The sequence below is a fragment of the Aethalodelphis obliquidens genome, unplaced genomic scaffold (assembly GCF_003676395.1).
Source record: "Aethalodelphis obliquidens isolate GAN/ISIS:26980383/991018 unplaced genomic scaffold, ASM367639v1 scaffold69, whole genome shotgun sequence".
Classification (NCBI taxonomy): domain Eukaryota; kingdom Metazoa; phylum Chordata; class Mammalia; order Artiodactyla; family Delphinidae; genus Aethalodelphis; species Aethalodelphis obliquidens.
The window spans coordinates 2119322-2138572 of record NW_020838013.1 but is presented as its reverse complement, the minus strand read 5'-3'; the positions used below and the strand labels follow the sequence as shown (position 1 = coordinate 2138572).

General features: G+C 62.2%; 1 protein-coding gene across 4 annotated transcripts; it reads right to left on the bottom strand.

Moving 5' to 3' along the window:
• Nucleotides 1–366: 366 nt before the first annotated feature.
• PLCB3 (phospholipase C beta 3) lies at nucleotides 367–17598 on the bottom strand. Of its 4 annotated transcripts, XM_027090225.1 has the most exons (32): nucleotides 17367–17465; nucleotides 14580–14657; nucleotides 14244–14312; nucleotides 14014–14154; nucleotides 13696–13775; nucleotides 13533–13586; nucleotides 13367–13442; nucleotides 13159–13259; nucleotides 12494–12660; nucleotides 12274–12420; nucleotides 11131–11371; nucleotides 10842–10926; nucleotides 10580–10766; nucleotides 9573–9778; nucleotides 8612–8708; nucleotides 8447–8531; nucleotides 8007–8131; nucleotides 7533–7687; nucleotides 7292–7453; nucleotides 6533–6632; nucleotides 6339–6443; nucleotides 6017–6108; nucleotides 4670–4823; nucleotides 4549–4584; nucleotides 4239–4431; nucleotides 3679–3820; nucleotides 3512–3588; nucleotides 3310–3399; nucleotides 3160–3217; nucleotides 2799–2885; nucleotides 2491–2710; nucleotides 367–1419 (listed from the first exon to the last, which is right to left on the bottom strand). In XM_027090225.1, the coding sequence occupies exons 1-31, from the start codon at nucleotides 17463–17465 to the stop codon at nucleotides 2507–2509; spliced, it is 3693 nt and encodes a 1230-aa protein (XP_026946026.1). In that variant the 3' UTR covers nucleotides 367–1419; nucleotides 2491–2506. The 4 variants fall into 4 exon arrangements, with proteins under 4 accessions (XP_026946026.1, XP_026946025.1, XP_026946027.1 ...); XM_027090224.1 differs by lacking the exon at nucleotides 367–1419 and having other exon boundaries at nucleotides 2102–2710; nucleotides 17367–17598; XM_027090226.1 differs by lacking the exons at nucleotides 367–1419; nucleotides 7292–7453 and having other exon boundaries at nucleotides 2102–2710; nucleotides 17367–17595.
• Between the last annotated feature and the right edge of the window lie 1653 nt (nucleotides 17599–19251).

Sequence of the window (19251 nt, the reverse complement as noted above, 5' to 3'; positions counted from 1 at the left end):
ATCAGAGAGGGGTTGAGGCGGCGAGCAGAGCCACGGCTGCTCGGCCTCCGGGAAGCGGAGTGCGACCGGACCTCGGGGACCTCCAGGTCCTTATCTCTAATATGGTAATTGGGAACTGCAGGCCGGCTGGCCGCCGGAATTCCACGCACTGCAAACCGTGCCGCAGTCCCCCAGGGGAGGGTCATTTGTTCCTATTTGGGTCAGTCCTTTTGAGCAGCTACTGTGTGGCCGGCCTGGGGCCAGCGCTCCTCAGGGAACTGGCTGGACGCGTAGGGCGGGGGAGGGGGTGGAACGCTCGGGTCAGGGCTGTGAGTAGAGCGATGGCTAGGGAACCCGAGAAGCTTCACCAGGACCTGGGAGCAGAGCTCAGAGCTCAATTTCAGAAAGATTTATTGGCGCCCCCTACAGACAAGCCAGCACTTTGTACTAGGTACACAGAGATGAATTACGCCACAGCCCCTGCTGTCCCAAGCTTTCTGGCAAGGGGAAAGCCAGCCTCTCACAGTGGAGTTACTGTCAGCCAGTGCTATAACAGGGGCCTGGAAGCGGGTTGAGGGCGGCTCCCTCCGGCAGGGTAAAGTCAGGGACGGCTTCAGGGAGGAGGTGAGCTAGAGCTGAGACTTGAGATGGGGGAGGGGGCTGTCATTCCCAGTGGAGGAAAGAGTAAACCCTTGGAAGGATGGGGGAGCTGCAGAGACCAGGCTTCTCAAGGGTCGGAATGTCATGCCCAGGAGTTTGGAGTTTAGCCTGGTCTTTGAGGACCTGTGGACTGACGTGTAGTGTTTATGTGTGGAGTCAGGAAGATGGAAGTCAGCTGCTCAGGGGCCTGGACGGGGCAGCTTTGGGGCTAGGACAAGACCTGACCACAGAAGCAGGGAAGACCCGGGCAATGATACTGACCCTAAGGGAGCAGCGCCCAAAGCAGAGGTCCCCAGCCCTGGGAAGTCCCCGCTCTGGAAATCCTGTTTCTCTGGCCTCCCCACCCCATCTGTTTGCCCGAGGTTGCAGCAAAAACAAAGAAAGAAAACACTCAATTGGCAGGAGATAAGCTCAGATAAGAGGCTGCCTTCCTCTGGAGGAGGGAGGCAGCCCGGGAAGCGCCAGGAAGCTGGGAGAGGCCTTGAAGAAGTGCCAGCCTGACCCTGCTGCAGAGCCCAGCCGCACCCTCGCTGCGGGGTCTCTGCCACTCCACGCTGTCCCAGGCAGGAGGGGGAGGCATGGAGCAGCCTGACCCTGCTGCAGAACCCAGCCGCACCCTCGCTGCGGGGTCTCTGCCACTCCACGCTGTCCCAGGGCACGAGGGGGAGGCATGGAGCAGGTCCTCCAGGCTGGCCGAAGACAGTCTGCCATAGAGGGTCCAGGCCCACCCTGCCTCCAGGTCAGGACGTCTTGACTTAGTTGTGGCCTCAGTTTCCTCATCTGCAAAACAGGCATAACGTCTCCCTCACAGGGATGAGGGGGATGCTGCGTCTCCTAGCCCCTGTGTCTGTGACTGTCAGCCTCCCTTCTCCCAAGGTCACTTCCAGGCTCATCCACTTCCCACCTATTGCTGAGAGCCCAGGTCCCCTGATGTTGGGCAGGTTCTGAGCTGCCCAGCTCCACCCCTAACAGGTCCATCCCCCGATACAGTCAACTGCCTGTGTGGCCCAGAGCAGCCTCAGCGGAAGATGCTGGGTGCTTGGGTCATATCAGGCAACAGGAAGAGGGTGCAGGGGAGGCTTCCTGAAGCAGAGGCCTGAGCCTCTGTGAAGGGAGGACAAGAAGAGCCCGGGAGGGAGAACAGTAATGGGTGGGGGTGGGGTGGGGTGGTGGGAGGAGAGGGGAGCAGGAGTGATAGCCCAGGGCAGAGGGCATAGAGGCAGGAAAGCCTGGGGGAGGCCAGAGGGCCTCTGATGTCAGGTCACTGGGAAGATCTGCAGGCAGTTCCTGGGCAAGGAGGTCTCAAGATTGAAACCCAGCAACCCTTTGTTGGGGGCCTGACCTCAATCCCACAATCCCATTTTATAGATGAGAAAACTGAGGCTCCAGAAGTAGCAGAGCCAGATCTAGGGCCCGAGTCCTCTCCAGCACTGCCCCACCCCAAACCACGCTGCACACAGGGTCCCTGAAATCCACTTTTATTCATGTAAAAAAATCCCCAAAGGATAGAGAAAGAACGTGACCCCGACTTCCCGGAGCTCAAAGTCTCCACCCAGTGTTCCCTGGGGAAGTGAGGGAAATGAGTCCCACTCTAGGGTGTGGGTGTCCTGGGGGCGAGGCCCTTCTGGCCCACAGTGACCCACCCAGCACCTCCCCTAGGACTGAGGGCAGGAAGGAGGGACTGGGGATTAAAGGGGCCCCAGGAGGGTGAAGGAAGGGAGTTAGTGTGGGGTGCTCACCCCAGTTTAAAAAAATAAAATTTTAAAGATAAAAAGTTTAAAAAAAAAAAAAAGCATTTAGTGTCTTAGCCTCCTGCCCTCCTCCCAGTGCCCACCCTGGCCTGGTGGCCACCTCTTGCTCAGCCAGTTCAGAGCTTCGTAGTCTCCTCTTGGCTCTCCGAATCAGCGCCGGACAGGTGCCCACTGCTTCCAGGCGCGTGACCATTGCTGGCACAGGCCACCAGATGCCCGTCCCCCAGTCCCTCTGGTGTCTCGCCCAGCAGGCTCCGGCGGATCTCCTGGGGCAGCCTCTCCCGCTGCTCCTGACACTCCTGGGCCAGCTGGGCCAGCAGCTGCAGGAAGAAGAGTATCACAGGCAAAGCCAGGCCACCCGGCGCCCTGCCTACCTGCTGCCTGCCTGCCCCTCATCCAAGGCCTCACCTTGGGCTCCTCTTCTGTCAGCTGTTGGAGAATCTGCTGCTGCGCGGCCACAAGGCGTTCCTGCCGCTGCTTTTGGGCCTCCTCCAGCTGTGGGGGGGCAAGGGCTCAGCCAAGGGTCTCTAAGGAAGGGGCCCGGACCCCAGGGCTCTGCCTGGGCACAGAAGTCAGGCAGGCATAGGCTCCCGGAGTTGTGTGGCCACAGGGTCCTGAGATGACTCTTATAGCAAACCTTCCAGACCCAAAGGAAAAGGCTCTAGAAATCCCTCTAGGACAACGTAGCACCAGGCTGGCCCCCAGGATACAGGTTTACGATGACTGAAGGAACAGGGGTGGGCTAGGGTGGCACCTGAACTTCACTCACCCGACGGATGGAGTTGACCGACTCAGTGATGTGTCGACGGTTAATCTCTGTCAGTTCCCTGCACAGGAGCAAGGCAGGATGGGCTCAGTGCCCAGGCACCCGGCCCGGCCTGCCCAGCGCCCAAATGGCTCCCGGCCCTGATGCCCTTACGCCTCCTTCTTATGTTTCTCCCTGGTCTTTGCCTCTGAGATACTGTTGTGGCGCTTCCTGTCCAGGATCTTCTGCAGTTCCTTCTTCTCCCTGGAGGAGCCAGTGGGGGAAGAGGAAGCCTCAATGGCAGGACTGGGGTCTCTGCCCTCCTCCTGGCACCAGGGAGTATCCCCCGTCTGCCCATGAGATCCCCTGCCTTCACCTCTCGTTCATCTCCTTCAGTCTCTTGCACTGAGTGGTGTGAGCATCCATGACAATCTCCCTGAGCCTCTGCTGAGCCTATAGACACAGGTGGCCAACAGGTGACACGGGCTGTGACAGGCCTGTCCAGGAGGCAGCCTCTCCCCCACTGCCACACGTCCCCCTCACCTGTCTCAGGTGCTCCAGCCTCCGCTCGGCCTCTGTGTCCGCCTGGGCCTCCCTCAGCTCCAGCAGACACTGCACCTGCTTCTTCTGGAACTCTTGATACCTCTTCACCTCTTCCTCCTCCTCCCTCTCGTCCTCCCCGCCTCTGTGGGGAGAACCCCTCTGGGTGATGCTCAGGTCGTCACATGGACTTGGGCTGGGAGGGCAGGGGGACAGGGCATACTCCAGCAGGCAATGGGAGATGGCAGCCCACGGGGGTGGGATCTGTTACGCCAATGAGGAGGCCTGTTAGCTCCACCCAAATGTTGGGAGACTGTTTGGGCAACAGTCTCTGGAAACACACTCTTACGGGGACTTCAAAAAAGGTATCGCTCCCTGGCGGAAAGAGGGTGGGACCCAGATTCCTCTGTCTTCCTCGCACCAAACCCTCCTCCCTGGGGTCAAGGGGCAGCGCTTGGCTGTCCCTCCACGCCCACCTAGTGCAAAAACCCATGTGCACACACATTCTCATATTCACATCCATGCACGCAGCACACTTGCACACAGGCAGGCTGGACACTCACAGGACACCCGGCCGGTGCCGGCACCTGCTCTCGGCCTGGGCCTGGGCCAGGTTGTCGAGCAACCGGCGTGTGAGGGCAACCGCCTTCCGCTGATGCTTCTTGTGCAGCTCTCGAAAGTCTCGCTCTTGCCGGCTCTGGAGCTTCAACAGGGCCTTGTGGCCTCGGAGCTCATCCAGCGGGGCCGGGGCCACCTCTGTGGGCAGCAGAGCAAAGATGGGCCGGGCCGGGCCGGGCTGGGGCAGACCAACCCTGCAGGAGCACCTGCCCCCTCCAGGAGTAGCCCCGCCCCCAGAACAGGCCTGCCCCCTACCTGAGAGGACGCTGGCAATGAGGTCATCACGCTGACCTGGAGAGCAGAAGCAAGTCTGTCAGAAGCTGGAGGAGCCAGCAGCAGAGCTATGTCCCTGCGCCCACTCCAGGCTGCCCCTCACCTGGGCTGCTGAGGGAGGTGCTGGTGGAGGAGGTGATGGGGCCTGGGGCCCGGCGGGGGGAGGCGTCCAGTGGGCTGGGTGTGGGGTTTGGGGTCAGTTGGGACCCTGGCTGCTGAGACTGGGTCTCCTGGCTTGTCTCTAGGCCAGCCTGAGCCTGTGGGGGAGAAAGTAGAATGCTTTATGCTCTTTCCAGAAACGTTGTTCTCTCCAGACCCTTTTTTTTTTTTTGGCCACGCCACGTGGCATGTGGGATCTTAGTTCCCCGACCAGGGACCAAACCCGGGCCCATAGCAGTGAAAGTGCGGAGTCCTAACCACTGGACCGCCAGGGAATTCCCCGTCTCCAGACCTTTCTGTCCTTCACAACCTCCCTCAGCCTGCCTGGCCCTGGACTCCTCCTCTGTAATGTGGGGCTGCTGGGACAACTCCATGAGAACAAGAGGTAGAAAATGAGCATTTCCAACCCCTCTTTCCACGTGAGGCATGAAGACGATAACGTGAGGTCGTGTCTCTAGGATGCCAGGCCTCCCTGCATATGCTTAGGAGCTTCCAGATTGTTCCGGAAAGCCTTAGCCCAGCCCCGTTTCCTCCCCTCTCCAAGTCCCCCTCCACCCTTGCCCACAGCTGCTCATCTTCCTCGTTGCTTAGCTCCTGATTAAATCAATGAAGGAAGTGACCACAGAGTGGGCACCAGCCTCTCCCACTAACAGCTCTAGGCAGCCGTCTCTCTTCCCTGCCTGCCGCAGGGCCCCGTGAGACCGGGTCTAGATCTGCGGCGAGCCTCTGCTCCTGACCCCTCCCCGCAGAAGCCACTGCCCGGCTCCCAGGATTTCCAGATGCCCTGGTGAAGCGGCTGTGGCTGAACCCTGCACCCTGGCCCCGAACCCACTGGCAGCAGGAAGACTTCTAGCCCAGGACTGTCCTGAAGGCCTTCCTCATGCAAAAGGGGTGGTTTCCACCTCCTTAAAATGTGGAGAGTAACGGGAGACTGCTGAGCCTATTGAACAAGGGAGCCCTGAAGCCCCACGCTGCCCTGCACCAGGGCGGAAAAGCCAGCGTTGGAGGCGGAGCCCAGGGTTGGAGGGACGGTGTGGGTGTGGGTAACTGCATGAAGTTAGCGTCTGCAGCAGGCAGGGAACAGCCCCACTTGGGGAGAAGAGCCAGACCACCAGCTGGGAGTGGCATGGGACGGTGCAGGTGGAGGAGAGCAGAGAAGGCTGCAGGGTGGGCCCAGAGGTCAGCCCTCACCTCCCTACCCCACCCACACGCCGACCCCCAGGGGCCCCCAGGGTCCGGGTGAGCCTGAGCCCTGCTGCCTGCCGCCTGCCCCCGGCCTGCCCCGGCTCACCTCACTCTCCCCAATGAGGGCAGCCAGCTGCTTGGCCCTCTGGTCCATCAGGCTGACGTGCTTGATGGGATTGATCAGGGCCTCTGCGTAGTCTGGGCGGGAGCAGAGGGCAAGGGTCTCAGAGATAGCACCCCCGGAGCCAGCCTCCAGACCAGCCTTCCCCGGCTCTGGTCTCACGGAGGGACGGAGGGAGCACAGAACCCACCCTCAGCTCTGTTTTCCACCCTCAGTTGGGGCCACCAGTCTCAGCCACTCCCAGGCCCTGGTGGTGTCCTTGTCCCCACCCTGCCTGGCTGCCCCGCCCCAGCTCCCTCCAGCTCACCTTGGTGGTCATCGGGAATGTAGTCAGAGGCCTCAGTGTAGACAAGCAGGGCCGGCAGGCACAGCGGCTGGTTGGCCTCGTTCCGCAGGCAGATGTAGTGGTACCCTGGGAGGGCGGGAGGGCAAGGTGGCTGCGCCTCGATAGGTCCCCACACACCCTGCCCCCCACGCTGCCCAGAGCCCAGGTGGCCTCACCTGAGCGGATGGCAGAGACAGGCAGGATCCGGTGCCCCACGAACTTGCCACCCTCCTCAAAGGCCGCGATGCGCAGCAAAGCCAGCGTGGGCAGCACCACCTGAGGGCCCAGACTGGTCTGAGCTGCAGCTGACCACAGCCACCAAGGCCGACACCCAGAGTGGGCCCTTGGACAATCTGACCCAACCACTGACCATCAGTCACCATCGTCACTGAGCCAGTGGTGGACCCACACCTCTGTGACCTCGCCAAAGGGATGACCAGCTTCCACCAGAGCCCTGAGTCAAGAGAACAGGCAGATGGACCCCTCCAGGCATCGCTATGGTGGGACAGGCCTGGTCATTGCCAGCTTAGAAACTGGCATGCGTCTGGGCCTGAGGCCACACCCCACCCCAGCAGGCTGCAGAGGGCCCATCCATTTGGGGGGCAGGGAGAAGCTGGGGTGAGCTTGGAGCAAGTCCCTCCTGCCTGGGAGATGGGGTGGGCGCCAACGGGAGCTGTGGGACCTCCTGCTGTCTCAGCTTCCTGTCCTCTCCTCTCACCCCACACAGGGAAGGGAGTGTGAGCCTGATGCTGGGACATGCAGGACCCGGGGTGGGGCCTGGAAGTGACAGGCCCAGCCTTGAGGTGCTGGGGCACAACCACCTTCACATCCCCAACCGCCACCAATGCTTCTGGTTCCCGTCCCCCCACTAAGAGAGCCCGGCAGGTCTGGGCTGCAGCTCCCTGTGCCGGGGAGGGCGCAGGCGCGGGGCTCACTTTGGGGAAGTCGAAGGGCTCCTCATCCCACACGGGGTTGAACGAGTTCCCCTGAGAGGTCCGAGTGCGGTACTTGCGCCGCGTGTCGACAGGGAGGCCGAACATATCCACCTCCACGTAGATGCCCACCTTCCTGTCGGACAGGAACTGCCCCGAGATCACCTGGGGGGCCAGGAGGGTGAGGTGGCTGCTGAGAGTCCCGTCCCCAGGACACCCTGGCCTGAGCCCTCCCTGGTCCCACCTTGACCCGCACGGCATTGGCCACGATGCCATCCACGATGACCTCGGTGAAGGGGTCAAAGGACTTGTCCGGCCGCCGCATGAACTCGGGCTTGAGTAGGTAGCCACTGCGCCCGTTGTACTCGAACACGCCCGCGTTGAGCTGCATGGCCACGTCTGGGGGCAACAGGGGGAGGGCAAGGGTCAGCAGGTCAGATGGGGTCAGGAGTCAGGAAGAACAGTGCCGTGCAGAGGGGGGACCAGGAGTCGTTCAGGTCGGATCAAATGGCATCAAGGATCCAGACTCAGGAAAGAATGGACAAGGTCTAGGGTCAGCCAAGGTCAGGAGTTAGGGTCAGCCAAGGTCTCGGCTGGGTTTGGGGATCTGGGATTAGACAGTCAGAGGCCCCTTCAGTCAAGAGGAACAGGGTCATGGGGCAGAGGTCAGTGAGGCGGGGGGGGCAGAGGTCAAAGGTCAAGGCAGGCCAGCACTCACCCAGGGTCTGGAAGTTGAGCGCGACGAGCTGGCAGCCCACATTCCAGAAGAGCTGGGGCATGTAGTTGGACGAGTCCACGCGTGTGCCCTTGGGGTAGATGCGGCTGAGCTGCTGCTTGTTGTATCTGAGGTTGGCAGTCAGGGGCCACGCCGGGTACTGGCCCCGTCAGGTGGCGGCCCCGCCTTCTGCCTCGAGCCCAGTGCTCCAGGCCCATCCTCAGCTCCTGTGAACCCACCTCCCCGCCTTTGCTCAAGCTGCCCCTTCAGTCCCCCGCTTCTCCGCCTAGGCCCTGCACAGTCTCCCAGGCCTGCTCAAAACCCAGACCGGGGCGCTAGAGCATCAGGATCCTGCGCAGGTGCTACGAGTGGGGTCAGAACATCTGCGCCAGCCTCCGAGTGAGGAGCCCCACCCCGCCAGCCCTAGCAACGCGGAAGGATACTCCACAAACTCCATGGGGCTCTTGGTCAGTTGCTCCATGGCCTTGGTCTCCACAAAGGATGACATCTCAAAGCACTTGTTCCTCTCTGGGGGGTGGGGAGTGGGAGGGAGTCAGGCCTGGCAGGGCCAGACCCCCTCCCACTCCTCCACCTCTCACCCCACTCACTTCGAGCAGCCTCAAAGGACTTGAACTTGACGGGCTCGATGTAGTTGACAAGCGTCGACATTTCCTCAGTGGCATTGACCTCACTGCTGGCAGTGCCCTGTGGCCCCCAAGTGCAGGGTCAGCGGCCCCATGGCCCCCAGCCGTCAGTTGGAAGTTCCCTCACCTGCCCCCCACCACAAAGGAGGCACTGACCCTCCTCCCAGCCCTGCAATCACACTGCCCAGTTCTCCCAGCAAAGACCCCAGCCTGGCCACGCCTGTCAGTCCTGGTCCCATCTGTCCCGCAGCCTTCTCTCTGGGCCTCTCTGATGTGCCCTGGACCCCACCTTCCTGGTTTGCCTTCTATCTCCCTGATCCTTGGAAGCTGGAACTCCTCACCCAACCCCAGGGGTTCAATTATTCACACGCAGATGAGCCCCAAATTTCCATCCCCAGTCTCACTTCCAACCACCACCTGCCATCTCCTACTGGGTGGCTCAGAAGAGCCTCAGACTCAACCCCTGCTACCTGAGCTCGACCATGGCTGCCCACACCCTTGCCCACTCTGGGCCCCTCTCAAACCCAATCTCATGATTGACCTTTTCTGTCACCTTCTCTCCTCAAAACTCAGCGCTCCCTCGTCTTGCACTGCCCCCTCCCCCTGCACTCTCTGGCCCTGCCACAGGGCCTTTGCACGGTGCTCCCTCTTCCTCAGGTCTGCTCACCCAACACCCCTGCTGAGGTCCGACTCCCCCTCCCGGCCCACGTCCTGAACACAATTTCACACTCGCTTCCGTGCCTGTGTATCTGAGACCCCTCCCTCACTCCACACACATCCCCCTCTGAACTCTGGGAGAGCAGGGGCAACATCTGATCGCGAGCGGACCCAGCACCTGGTGCTGTGCCCGGCACAGTCAGGGCTCAGCAAACACTTGGGAAGTGAAGATGTGCCGCCACCCCCTCTTCCTGCCTGTAGGCCTGACCTCATCGGTGGTCGGCTTTTTGGGGTCTGTCTGTTCCTCCTCTTCCTCATCCTCTTCCTCATCCTCACGGTAGGCAGATCCAAGGGCATCAGGGCCCCGCTGCAAACTCTCCTCACCCAGAGACTTCTGAGGCTCCAGGCTGGGCTTCTCAAGGCCCGCCTCCTCCCCATTGCTCAGGCCTGGGCAGCTGTCAGAGCTGGGGGACCCTGCAGAGGACAAGGCCACAGGGGGTCGGGGGTCAGGGCACACACTGACACACAGGAGCCAGGAGGAGTTGTGCCCAGCGTGTAGAGGCGGCTCACGGAGTCAAGGGGCACTCTCAGGGCAGTGTGGCTGGGGGACGGGGGGAGCTCAGCAGCTGGATGGGATCAAACCGAACGGTGGTATAGACAAACCAAAGGTCAAAGATCAGGATGCAGAGTTATATCCAGCAGGGAGACAGGTAGCGCGGCTCAGAAGGGTGAGAATTGGGGTACAACAGCCTTGACAGTGGGGGTAAAGGATGACAAGGTGGGGCTCCAAGTCAGGGCTCAGTGAGGGCCACACCCAGTGAGGGCGCTTAGTGAGGTGAGCACTCGGGTCGGATGTAAGCGGGACCTCAGTAAAGTGAGAGGTCCAGGGTGAGCTGAAACTAGAACCAGCTGGGTGGGTAGACTCAGTAGGGGTCTCAGGAGAGAGGTGGTTTAGGTCAGAGGTGATTGAGGTCAGAGGTCAGAATTCAGAGTCATAACCTGGTTGAGGGGGAGGGCTCTGTGAGGGGCGAGGTGGAGGCTGAGATTGAGGGGTCAGGAGGTGGATGGAGCCAAATCCAACTGGGGTGAAGTTCAGTGAGGTGAGCACCTGGGGTCAGGGGTCAGAGGTCCCATACTCAGCTGAGAGGTGGTGAGCGGCTTGGTGAGGAGGGAGGTCAGGTTGGGAGCAGAAAGAGCATCCCCGGGGAGGGCTGAGCTCAGTGAAGTGGGAGGTTAGGGTCAGGACTGGGGTCGAAGGTCAGGCCAGGGCCGTACCGAGCTGGGGCGAGGAGGGCTCGGTGGCAGCGGAGCTCTCACTCAGGGCCGAGTTGCTCTGCTCTAGCGGCCGCTTGCGCACGGAGCTGTCGGGAACGCCAGTGCTGGGCCGGTGCCGCTTCTTGTTCTTCACCAGGATGCGGCCCATCAGGTCCTCGGGGCTGGGCAGGGGGACGCCCGGGGCCAGCTGGTGGGCACGGACAGGTCAGGGTTTGCTGGGCACCCTCACCCCCATGCCCCGCCCTGGCTCTGAGCCCCATACCGGGTACTTGTCCAGGGGGTCGATGAGCAGCGCGTCCCCAAAGATGGAGCGGCAGTACTCAGCCATCTTGGCCTGCTGCTTTGCCCTGTGGGGCCAAGGTCAGAGGTCAGAGGTTCTTGGGGTGAAGCTGAGGTCCCCAGGGTAGTTCAGAGGCCGGCAGGGTCAGTGAAAGATCCCAGGGTCAGAGGTCACAGGAGCAGTCCAACAGTGCCATGGTGAGGTGGTTGTCTCTGGGTCATCAGGGGTCCCCAGGCCAGGATCGGGGTCCCAGGGTCAGGGGCCCACTCACGAGTCCACATGGTTCTCAAAGGAGAGGATGACAGGGTAGGGCGAGGTCTTGAAGGCGGTCTCCGCAATGGCCTCCAGCACATCTCGCAGCGGCACCTCCGTGGTCATGGTGAAGCCGTGGGTGATGAAGGGCTCCTCCTCAGGCGGCCGCCCTTTCCACACGTCCAGCTCCACGCAGCGGCAGCCCCACAGCAGTGCCTGCCGGTACATCTCCACCGACGAGGTTCCCGCCAGCTGCCCCGCTGGGGGCGAGGCTCCGTCACCACGGCCACCCCGCCAGCCTCGCCCTCTTCCCCAGGCCTGCGCTGAACCGGGCCATGCTGGGGACGCAGAGCCCCGGGGGTGGCCTGGCCCTGGCACGCTCTGTCTGGCCAGCTTCTGACGACTCCTTAATTCACTGTGGAACCAGCACCATCTCCCCGCAAAGTCCCAAAGCCAGGTAGAGTCGGCATCCACCAGCACTGGCTGACAGGCTGGTTCCTCCTCCAGGTCTCACCCTCTCTCAGATAAACACCCGCCACCCCCCATCCCACCAGCCTGAACCGGGGAGTCAGCCCCAACACCCCCATGGCCCCTTGCTTCCCTTTCCTCCCTCCACCGCTGCTGCCCTGGAACAGCCTCCATCACCTCCTCCTGGGGACAGCAGGCCCCTCCCCACCTCCCATCCAATCTCTGCGAAGCACCTGGCATCATCCTTCTAAAAACATACCAGGTCACATCACCTCCCCCTGCTAAACACCTTGCAAGAAGCCTTCCCACGCACTTAGGATCAGTCCAAATTCTTCCCATTCCTTCTGTGCCCCCTGGGTCCCTCTCATCTCTACCTGCCCCAGTCCCCGCCCCACCCTGCCCCACCCCGCCCCACCCCACCTCTCAGCCGCCTTTCTGCTTAAGAGCACCAAAGGGCCTCCTGCCCCCGGGCCTACGCACAGGCTGTTCCTTCGCGGGGCAGATGCAGGCCTCAGCCCTTCCCCCGGGGAAGCCTCCTGGACGACCCCGAGAAACCCTTCCACAGAAGCCCACTCCCCAGGGCAGGCAGTCTGTTCCAGGCGTGTATCCCTAGCAGGGGCCAGCCCAAAAGGAGGGAAGCAGTCTAAGGGCCAGAGGGCAGAGGACAGAGGTCATGCTAGATGGGCTTGCTCACCAGTGAGATAGGTGTTGTGTGAGGAGTTGATGAAGTAGGCACTGAGCGGCTGGGTCATGTCTGCGCTCAGATCCAGAGCCTCTAGGGGCAGGATGCCGTTCTCCTCACCTCCCAGGTAGCGGCTGAAGCCCTCCATGGACATCTGGTCTGGGGGCGGGGTGGGGTCAGCAGGGGCAGCTGGGGCCCTCCCACCTTGCCCCCAGCTCCCACGCCGGCTCACCTCTCTCCAGGAATTGCTGGTTGGGCTCATACTTCTCGATAAGCAGCCGGGCCTGGGAGGGCCGCAGAGGCGGGTACAGCACTTCATTGAGCCTCGGGTCCCGTTGCTTCTGGTTGATGAAGTCCATGAGCTGCTCCAGTGTCAGGTATGGTTTGCCCTTGGCGCCTCTGGAGGGGGCGGGAAGTGGAGTCAGGCTGGAGCCTCACCAGCCCCTGCTCCAAACCCTCACCCTGCGAGGAGTCAGAAGGCTGGGTCTGGCTCCAGAACCCTCTGACTGGGACTTGGGCAAGTCGCTGGCCCCTCTGGGCCTCAGTTTCCCCATCCGCCCTCCTAACCATTTGGTGCTGCCATTGGTATCAGCAAGGGCTTTGGAAGCCACCAAGTGCTTGGCCCGCCACACCATGCTTCCAGATCCTGGACCCGATCTCAGCTCCAGCCCTCACCGACCACACGTCTGAGCCACTGGGTCCTCAGCCCCAGTGGCCAAGGGTCAGCACAGAACTGTCCATGACAGAGCCCCAGGCAAGGCAGCTCTGAGCACAGGCACAGCTCCAGCACGCAGAGACCCCGACAGCTCCAATTCCCCTCCCTTGAACTGGAGGGAACGCCAGCAGAGGCCAGACATGGCGTATGGGGGGCTGGGAGGCAGGCCCAGCCCTGCTCACATCTCCAGCAGGATCTTGTCAATGTCCGGCCGCAGACAAAGCTTGTTCAAGAACCGCTCGAAGATTTCCAAGGAAAACTCGTCAGGCCGGATGGACTCGCTCTAGGGGCCAGGAGTGAAGGGTGAGAACCCAGGGACAGCCAGCCCTCAAAGAGCTGGCGCCCACTGTGACACCCCCCAACCCCGGCCCCTGTCCCCAGCCCCCTCACCCGGTTGAAATTGAGGCCACAGGATTCCAGCGCAGTTTCTACCCGCTTCTTGTCTGCTGAGAACATCTTCAGGATGCTGAGCAGATGGGAGGGGTTAGGGTCAGTGGGGGCAAAGGTCACCAAGGTCAGAGAAGCAGAGGAGGTGCTAAGGGAAAGGGGCGCTCACTTCTTGACCGGGATCCGTCCATCCTGGTTCACCTGCAGTTTCAGCTTCGTGTACCTGGGGACACAGGTAGAAGGGTCACGCCCTGGGAACAGCTACCTGAACTCCCCCCTGCCCCCGATGCACCCCCCCAACCCGGCCGCCCCGGGGCAGGCCCAGGGCTCACGCTTTGCGCAAGAAGGTGTTCCGGGAGGCGTTCTGAGCCAGGATGTTCATAGCCAGCTTGAACAGCTCCTCGGACCAGACCTGAGGGGTCAGGATCCGGGGGGAGGGCGTGAGGGGGGCACAGAGGGGCTGGCCCAGCCACAGCCCATGCCCAGAACTAGGTCTGGTACGCACTAAGTGCTTAAATACCACTTTGTAAGAGAATGATTAGAAACGGGGCAGAGGACAGCCTAGTACAGAACAGGTGCCTACTAAGTGATGGCTGACTCAGCAAGTGAGGCTGCAGCTCCCCCAGGCCGAGCCATCAATCCCAGCCCACCTTGGCTGTGTCATCCTGCACGGCCATGAAGTTCAAAAACGATGTATTCACCGGGTCTGGCCCAGCCACCACTGTTATCAACTTCTCCTCCAACCGGGCATCAGGGCCCCCAAAGCCCAACACCTCCCGAATCTTGGGGTCCTGAGTAGGTGAGAGCCAAGGGTGAAGAGGGTTGTCCCCATCCCCCACGGCCTCACTCCCATCCTGAGTCCTGGGCCCCCATCACTCACCTTGGGTAGGCGGGCATAACGGCCTGTCCTCGTGTCCCTGATGGAACTGATGTCCAGTGTGTCCACCTCCTGGGGAAACCAGATGCCAGGGGACGTCTGAGAGGCTACAGGGTGACAGCTGGGAGCCCCCAAGCTCCCCACGCAGGCCAGGGAGTGTCCACCCCCTGCTGGAGCCCCAGCCTCAGCCCCCGCCCTTAGCACTTCCTGTCCAGGGAACCGTGGGAGAGGTCAGGCAGCAGCAGGGCCCCACCCCCATGGGCGGGGGCTGGGGGTGGTTTCGGGGGTCTGGGGTGGGAGCCCTAGACCTCAGCAAGCGGCATCAGCACCCGCCCTCACCATGTTGGGCCCCGTCCAGTACAGGAAGAAGCCACTGGGGTCCACGCGCAGAGTTACCAGGTTCCGACTGGAGGCCTCCTGGGGACGAGACGGACGGCAGGGGTCAGGGGGTAAGGGCTGCCGCCCAGGTTTGGTCCCTGGACACCCTGGGGCCATCCCCCCACCCCCACCCCACCCAGTCTTTCTCTCAGTAGCGAAGACGAAGCCTCAAGCCAGCCCACAGGTCCTTTGTGGCTCCCTGCAGTCCTCAGGACAAAGCTGAGGTCCTAATCCCCTCCCAGCCCCACTGCTCTCTTGCCCTAAGACTCTGTCACATGGACCACTAACTACCCATTCCCCACCTCCAGTCTTTGCATCATTGTTCCTTTGCGAGGATATTCTCCCTTCCTTCTCTATCCCTGAAACCTGGCCTGCCTCCTTGGGGAGGCCTCCCCAGACCCCAAGCCTGGGCTCAGTTTCCTCATAAGGTCTGAGAGCTCCCTGATGGCTGAAACCCTCACAGCCCCCTTGGGAATATTTATGGAATGAAAGAAGAGGGTTTGGAAGCCTGACCCCCATGGTCCTTCTGTGTCCCTCGGGTCCCCATGACGACCAGCCACCCCTTACATCTGCTTCAAAGTCCATTACCCCCCCAACCCTGCGCCCCACTGGAGCCTCACAGCTTCGAGGCTCACCCCACCTTACAGAGCACAGACTAAGTCCCCTCGGAAAGGGACTCACCCTGCCCTCAGGACTAGACAGTGAATTCTGTTCTCACTCAAACAGCCCTGGCTGGCAGGAGGGTAGAAAAGGGTGCACTGGCCCCATTTTCTGAGGAGGGCCACCCTGTGTGACTCAGGACCAGCAGCAGTGGGGGAGGGGGTGGTGTCATCAGAGGCTTAGACTCGGCCAGGGCCCAAGTGACCAAGTGGCTCCAGGTAGAACTCTCCTGGCCCAGGCCAAGAGAAGACGCTGCCTCACCTTGGTGCCACCCCAAACTGCTGCTCACTGGTGGACGATCCTATGGTCGTAACAACAGCTCACCCTCACGCTGCCCCTACTGCTTGCCAGGTCCGGGTCTAAGCACTCAATATCTAGGAGCTCACTTAGTCCTCCTAACAACCTATGAGGTTTGCACTCTTGTTCTTCCCAGCTTACAGGTGAGAAGACTGAGGCACAGAGAGACTACCTAGCTTGCCTAACGTCAAGAAGAGGAGCCAAGATTTGCATGCAGGCAGTATGGCTCCAGAGTCCCGAGGTTTGGGAAGCAGGGAACTAGGACCCCTGCCAGACTCCCAGCTCCTGACCTCAGCCACAACCCCACTGTGGGGCCTGGGATTAGCCTCCCTTCTCCAGACTCAGTTTTCATCTTCTGGAGAATGGGGACCGCACTAGCCCCGCCCATCTCAGCCTTTACTTACAAAGGACAGGAGGTTGATCTGGGGGCAGAGGGGCTAGGAGGCTTGGGAACTGTTGGGATGCTCGGGCCTCCCCACCTCACTGTGCTGACACCCATCCTTAGCCCCTCTCTGGGATTACCAACCCTGCCCTGGGCTCAGGGCCCCCCAGGAGTGTGATGAGGGGGGAGTTCTGTGGGTACTGCCTCCAGGGTCTCCCTCTCCCCCTCCTCAGGGGTCTGGTCTTCAAAGGCAGCCCAGGCCCCAGGTTCTCAGGCCCCAAGTCCCTGTCAGCAACCCCTACCCCACCCCCAGGGCCCTCTCCCTGTTCCCACTTCCTTATTTGGGTTTATCACACTGGAAGGAAAAGGAGAAACTTTTCCCTTCAAGCCGGCCTGGGGGGAGGGGTCTCCCCTAGCCCCAGGGGCGCCGGGGCACCCCTCTACGGCACACCTGTTACCTCAGGCCACGCCCCAAGCCCCTCCCCCCCAGCTCCCACGCCTACCCGCCCCACCCAGCCGGAAAGGAGCCGAGTCTTCCAGGCCTCCGGCCTGTCTGGGAAGGAGCAGCAAGGCAGCTCAGGCAGGCGGGGGGAAAGCCCTGGGGAAGGAGGGGCCCAGGGGGCAGAGGAGGGGGCGGTGTGTAAACGAGGGTGAGGTGCAGGACAGCTCGCAGAGCCGCAGGTGGGAGCGGGGCCTCTGGGAAGCTCCAGGGGCAGGTCAGGTAAAGGGTGGTGGGGAGGGGGAGTCAGGATCTATTGGGGTTCAAAGTCCCGATGCTAAGGAGTGGAGAGCAAAGTTCCCCCGGGGTGGAGGAACTTGGGGGGGGCACAGTCTCCACTAGGGGGGGTGACTTGGTGCTCCCACCTGAGCAGCGAGCTGGGCTGGGATCCAGAAGCAGGGCAAAGGGGTGCCAGCCAGAATAGGGTGAAAAAGTGATGAATGGAGAAGAATGTTCAGACTAGAGCACTGGGAAGGGTAGGGTCCCAGAGGCACCCACTCAGAATGGGGGTACACTGAACCAGACTGGGGGCTATGGTTCTTCAGCCAGACTGTCCAGTGCCGGGCAGGGGTCTGGGGACCAGGCCAGGGTTGGGGGAACCAGAATTAGACCGGCCGGGAGAGGTGAGAAGGGCCAGAGAAAATAGGGGGGCTGGAATTTATTGGGGTTCGAAATCTCTGGGCCAAGGAATGAATGCCATATTTTCCGTAGATGAGGGAGTGGGGGGTGGGGGACAGAGTCTTCATTACGAGGACGACTGGGGACTCAAGTTTCCGGAGCGCAGCCAGGCTGGGATTGTGGGGGGGGGGGCGGGGGCCAGGCTAGTCTGGGCTGGGGGTCCCCGGCGGCTGGCGGAGCTGGGGTGAGGGAGTCCCCGGATCTGGGCGGAGCAGGGGGCCCCTGCACTTACCTCGTCCCATTTGATGAACTTACTCCCGCGCCGCAGGGTCTCCACGACGGTGGGCGGCTCCAGCTGCAGCGCGTGGACGCCGGGCCTGGCGCCCGCCATAGCTGGGCCGGGGGCGGGTCGGGGACCCACGGAGCCCCGACGGGGACCCGACGGCGCCGCTGCTCCCTCCGCGCGCTCCCGCGCGGCCCGCTCCGGCCCGGCGGCGTCACCGCCCGCCCGCCCGCCAGTCTGTCCGGGACAGACCGGAGAATCGGCGGGGCCCGGCCGGGGCGGGGCGGGGGCGGGGCCGCAGCGGCACCGCCCCCTCCCCCGGCGTCGGGCCCGCCCGCCCCGCGTCGGCTCCCCCTGGCGGCCGGGGTGGCGACTGCAACCAGAGGAGGGATGGGGCAGAGGCACGCCCGGACTGGGGCACTTCGCTGGGGGTGGCTCAGCTGAACCCGCTCGGGGTTGGAGGAAGGCGCTTTGGGGCGGGGAGGCTGTTGGGGTGCAGCTGGAGGGACTGCGTGCAGAGGGCGCTGCCGAAGACCGGCCGGGGTCGGCCCGCTAAGGTTTCTGAGGGGCAGGGGCGGGGGGTACTACCGGAGAGCAGGACTTGTGCCTGGGGGCGCAGAGACCTGCCACCCACCCCACTCCTGCAGCACTTAGCTGAGCGCTGGAAAAGACACTCCCACCCCCCTCTGTGCCCTCACTTCGCCTCACCCCCTTCTGCAGCAGCTCGGTACCCGCCCTCCCCTCCCTGGGAGCAATTAGCAAGCTAATGGGCCTTCCGCCGGCGGGCGCCCCTCCCCCGTCCCTAGCCCGGGGAGGCCCGGCGCCTGTCGCCTCCTCTGAGGACCCAAGCACCCTGGCTTTCCAGAGCGAGCCCTGGAACAGCGCCCTTCTTGTTCCGCAGACACCCCCCCACAGCTCAACCTGGAGCCTGTCCCTGCGGGGCTCTCGACTGCAAACTGAGAAGGGGACAGCTGGTCGTTTGCCCAGAGGGGTCAGAAGCCTCCTGGGTGTCCACGAACAAGGAGGGTCGAGGAGAGGCTCTGCCACTCCTGGCCCACAGCAGGTGTCCTGAAATCTGCTGCATGCCAGGGACGGGAGCGGGGAAGGCGCATGGGCACTGAGATGGGTGGGGGCTGCAGCCCCTCCCGCAGGGCTTGGCTGGGGGGGCTCCTGCCTGGGGGCCCCTGTGGGAGCCCCTCCAATACAGAGACAGTAGCAGCAGCAGGTTTAAAGTAGAACTCATCCAGAGGGGCCAGCCAAGTCACCTAGAAACCCAGAAAGAGATGGAGCTGCTTCTGGGGGAGGAGGGGTCAGTCAAGGAGGAGCCAGCCCTACAGGCCTCTGCCCCAGGCTCTCAGACCCCCAAGGGGAGCCCTGCCTGGCACTGGCCATCCTCAAAATCCCCACCATGTTGGGTACCAACTCTAACCTAACAGATCTCCTAGCCTTTGGCTGAGGCCCTATGGGGTGTGATTATTATCTCTACTTGAGGCGCAGAGGAGGGGAAAGGACTTGCCCAAGGTCACACAGCTTCGTAGGAAGATTGCAGCCCTCTGTCTTGAAGGCCAGTTTATGTCCTGCCTTTACTCCGTGCCCTTGAAGAGACAAAGAAAGGGGGACAGGACTTGTGATCCTTGTCCTCTCTCACCAGAGCAACAGAGCCATAGCCCTCAGAGACTCAGGGACTACGAGGTCTCACTGGGCAGTGCCATGCCAGGTAGAGATTGGCCTCTGCTCCCGCTGACTTGGGTCCAAGTCTACCGGCAGAACCTCGTCTCTCTGTGCCTCAGTCACCTTATCCAGAAGGTGGAGGTTGTCAGAGGATGAAATAGGCAAATGGGTATGAGATGACCCCTAGGTGTAGACAGCTGAATCTCTAAGGAGTGAGAGCAGG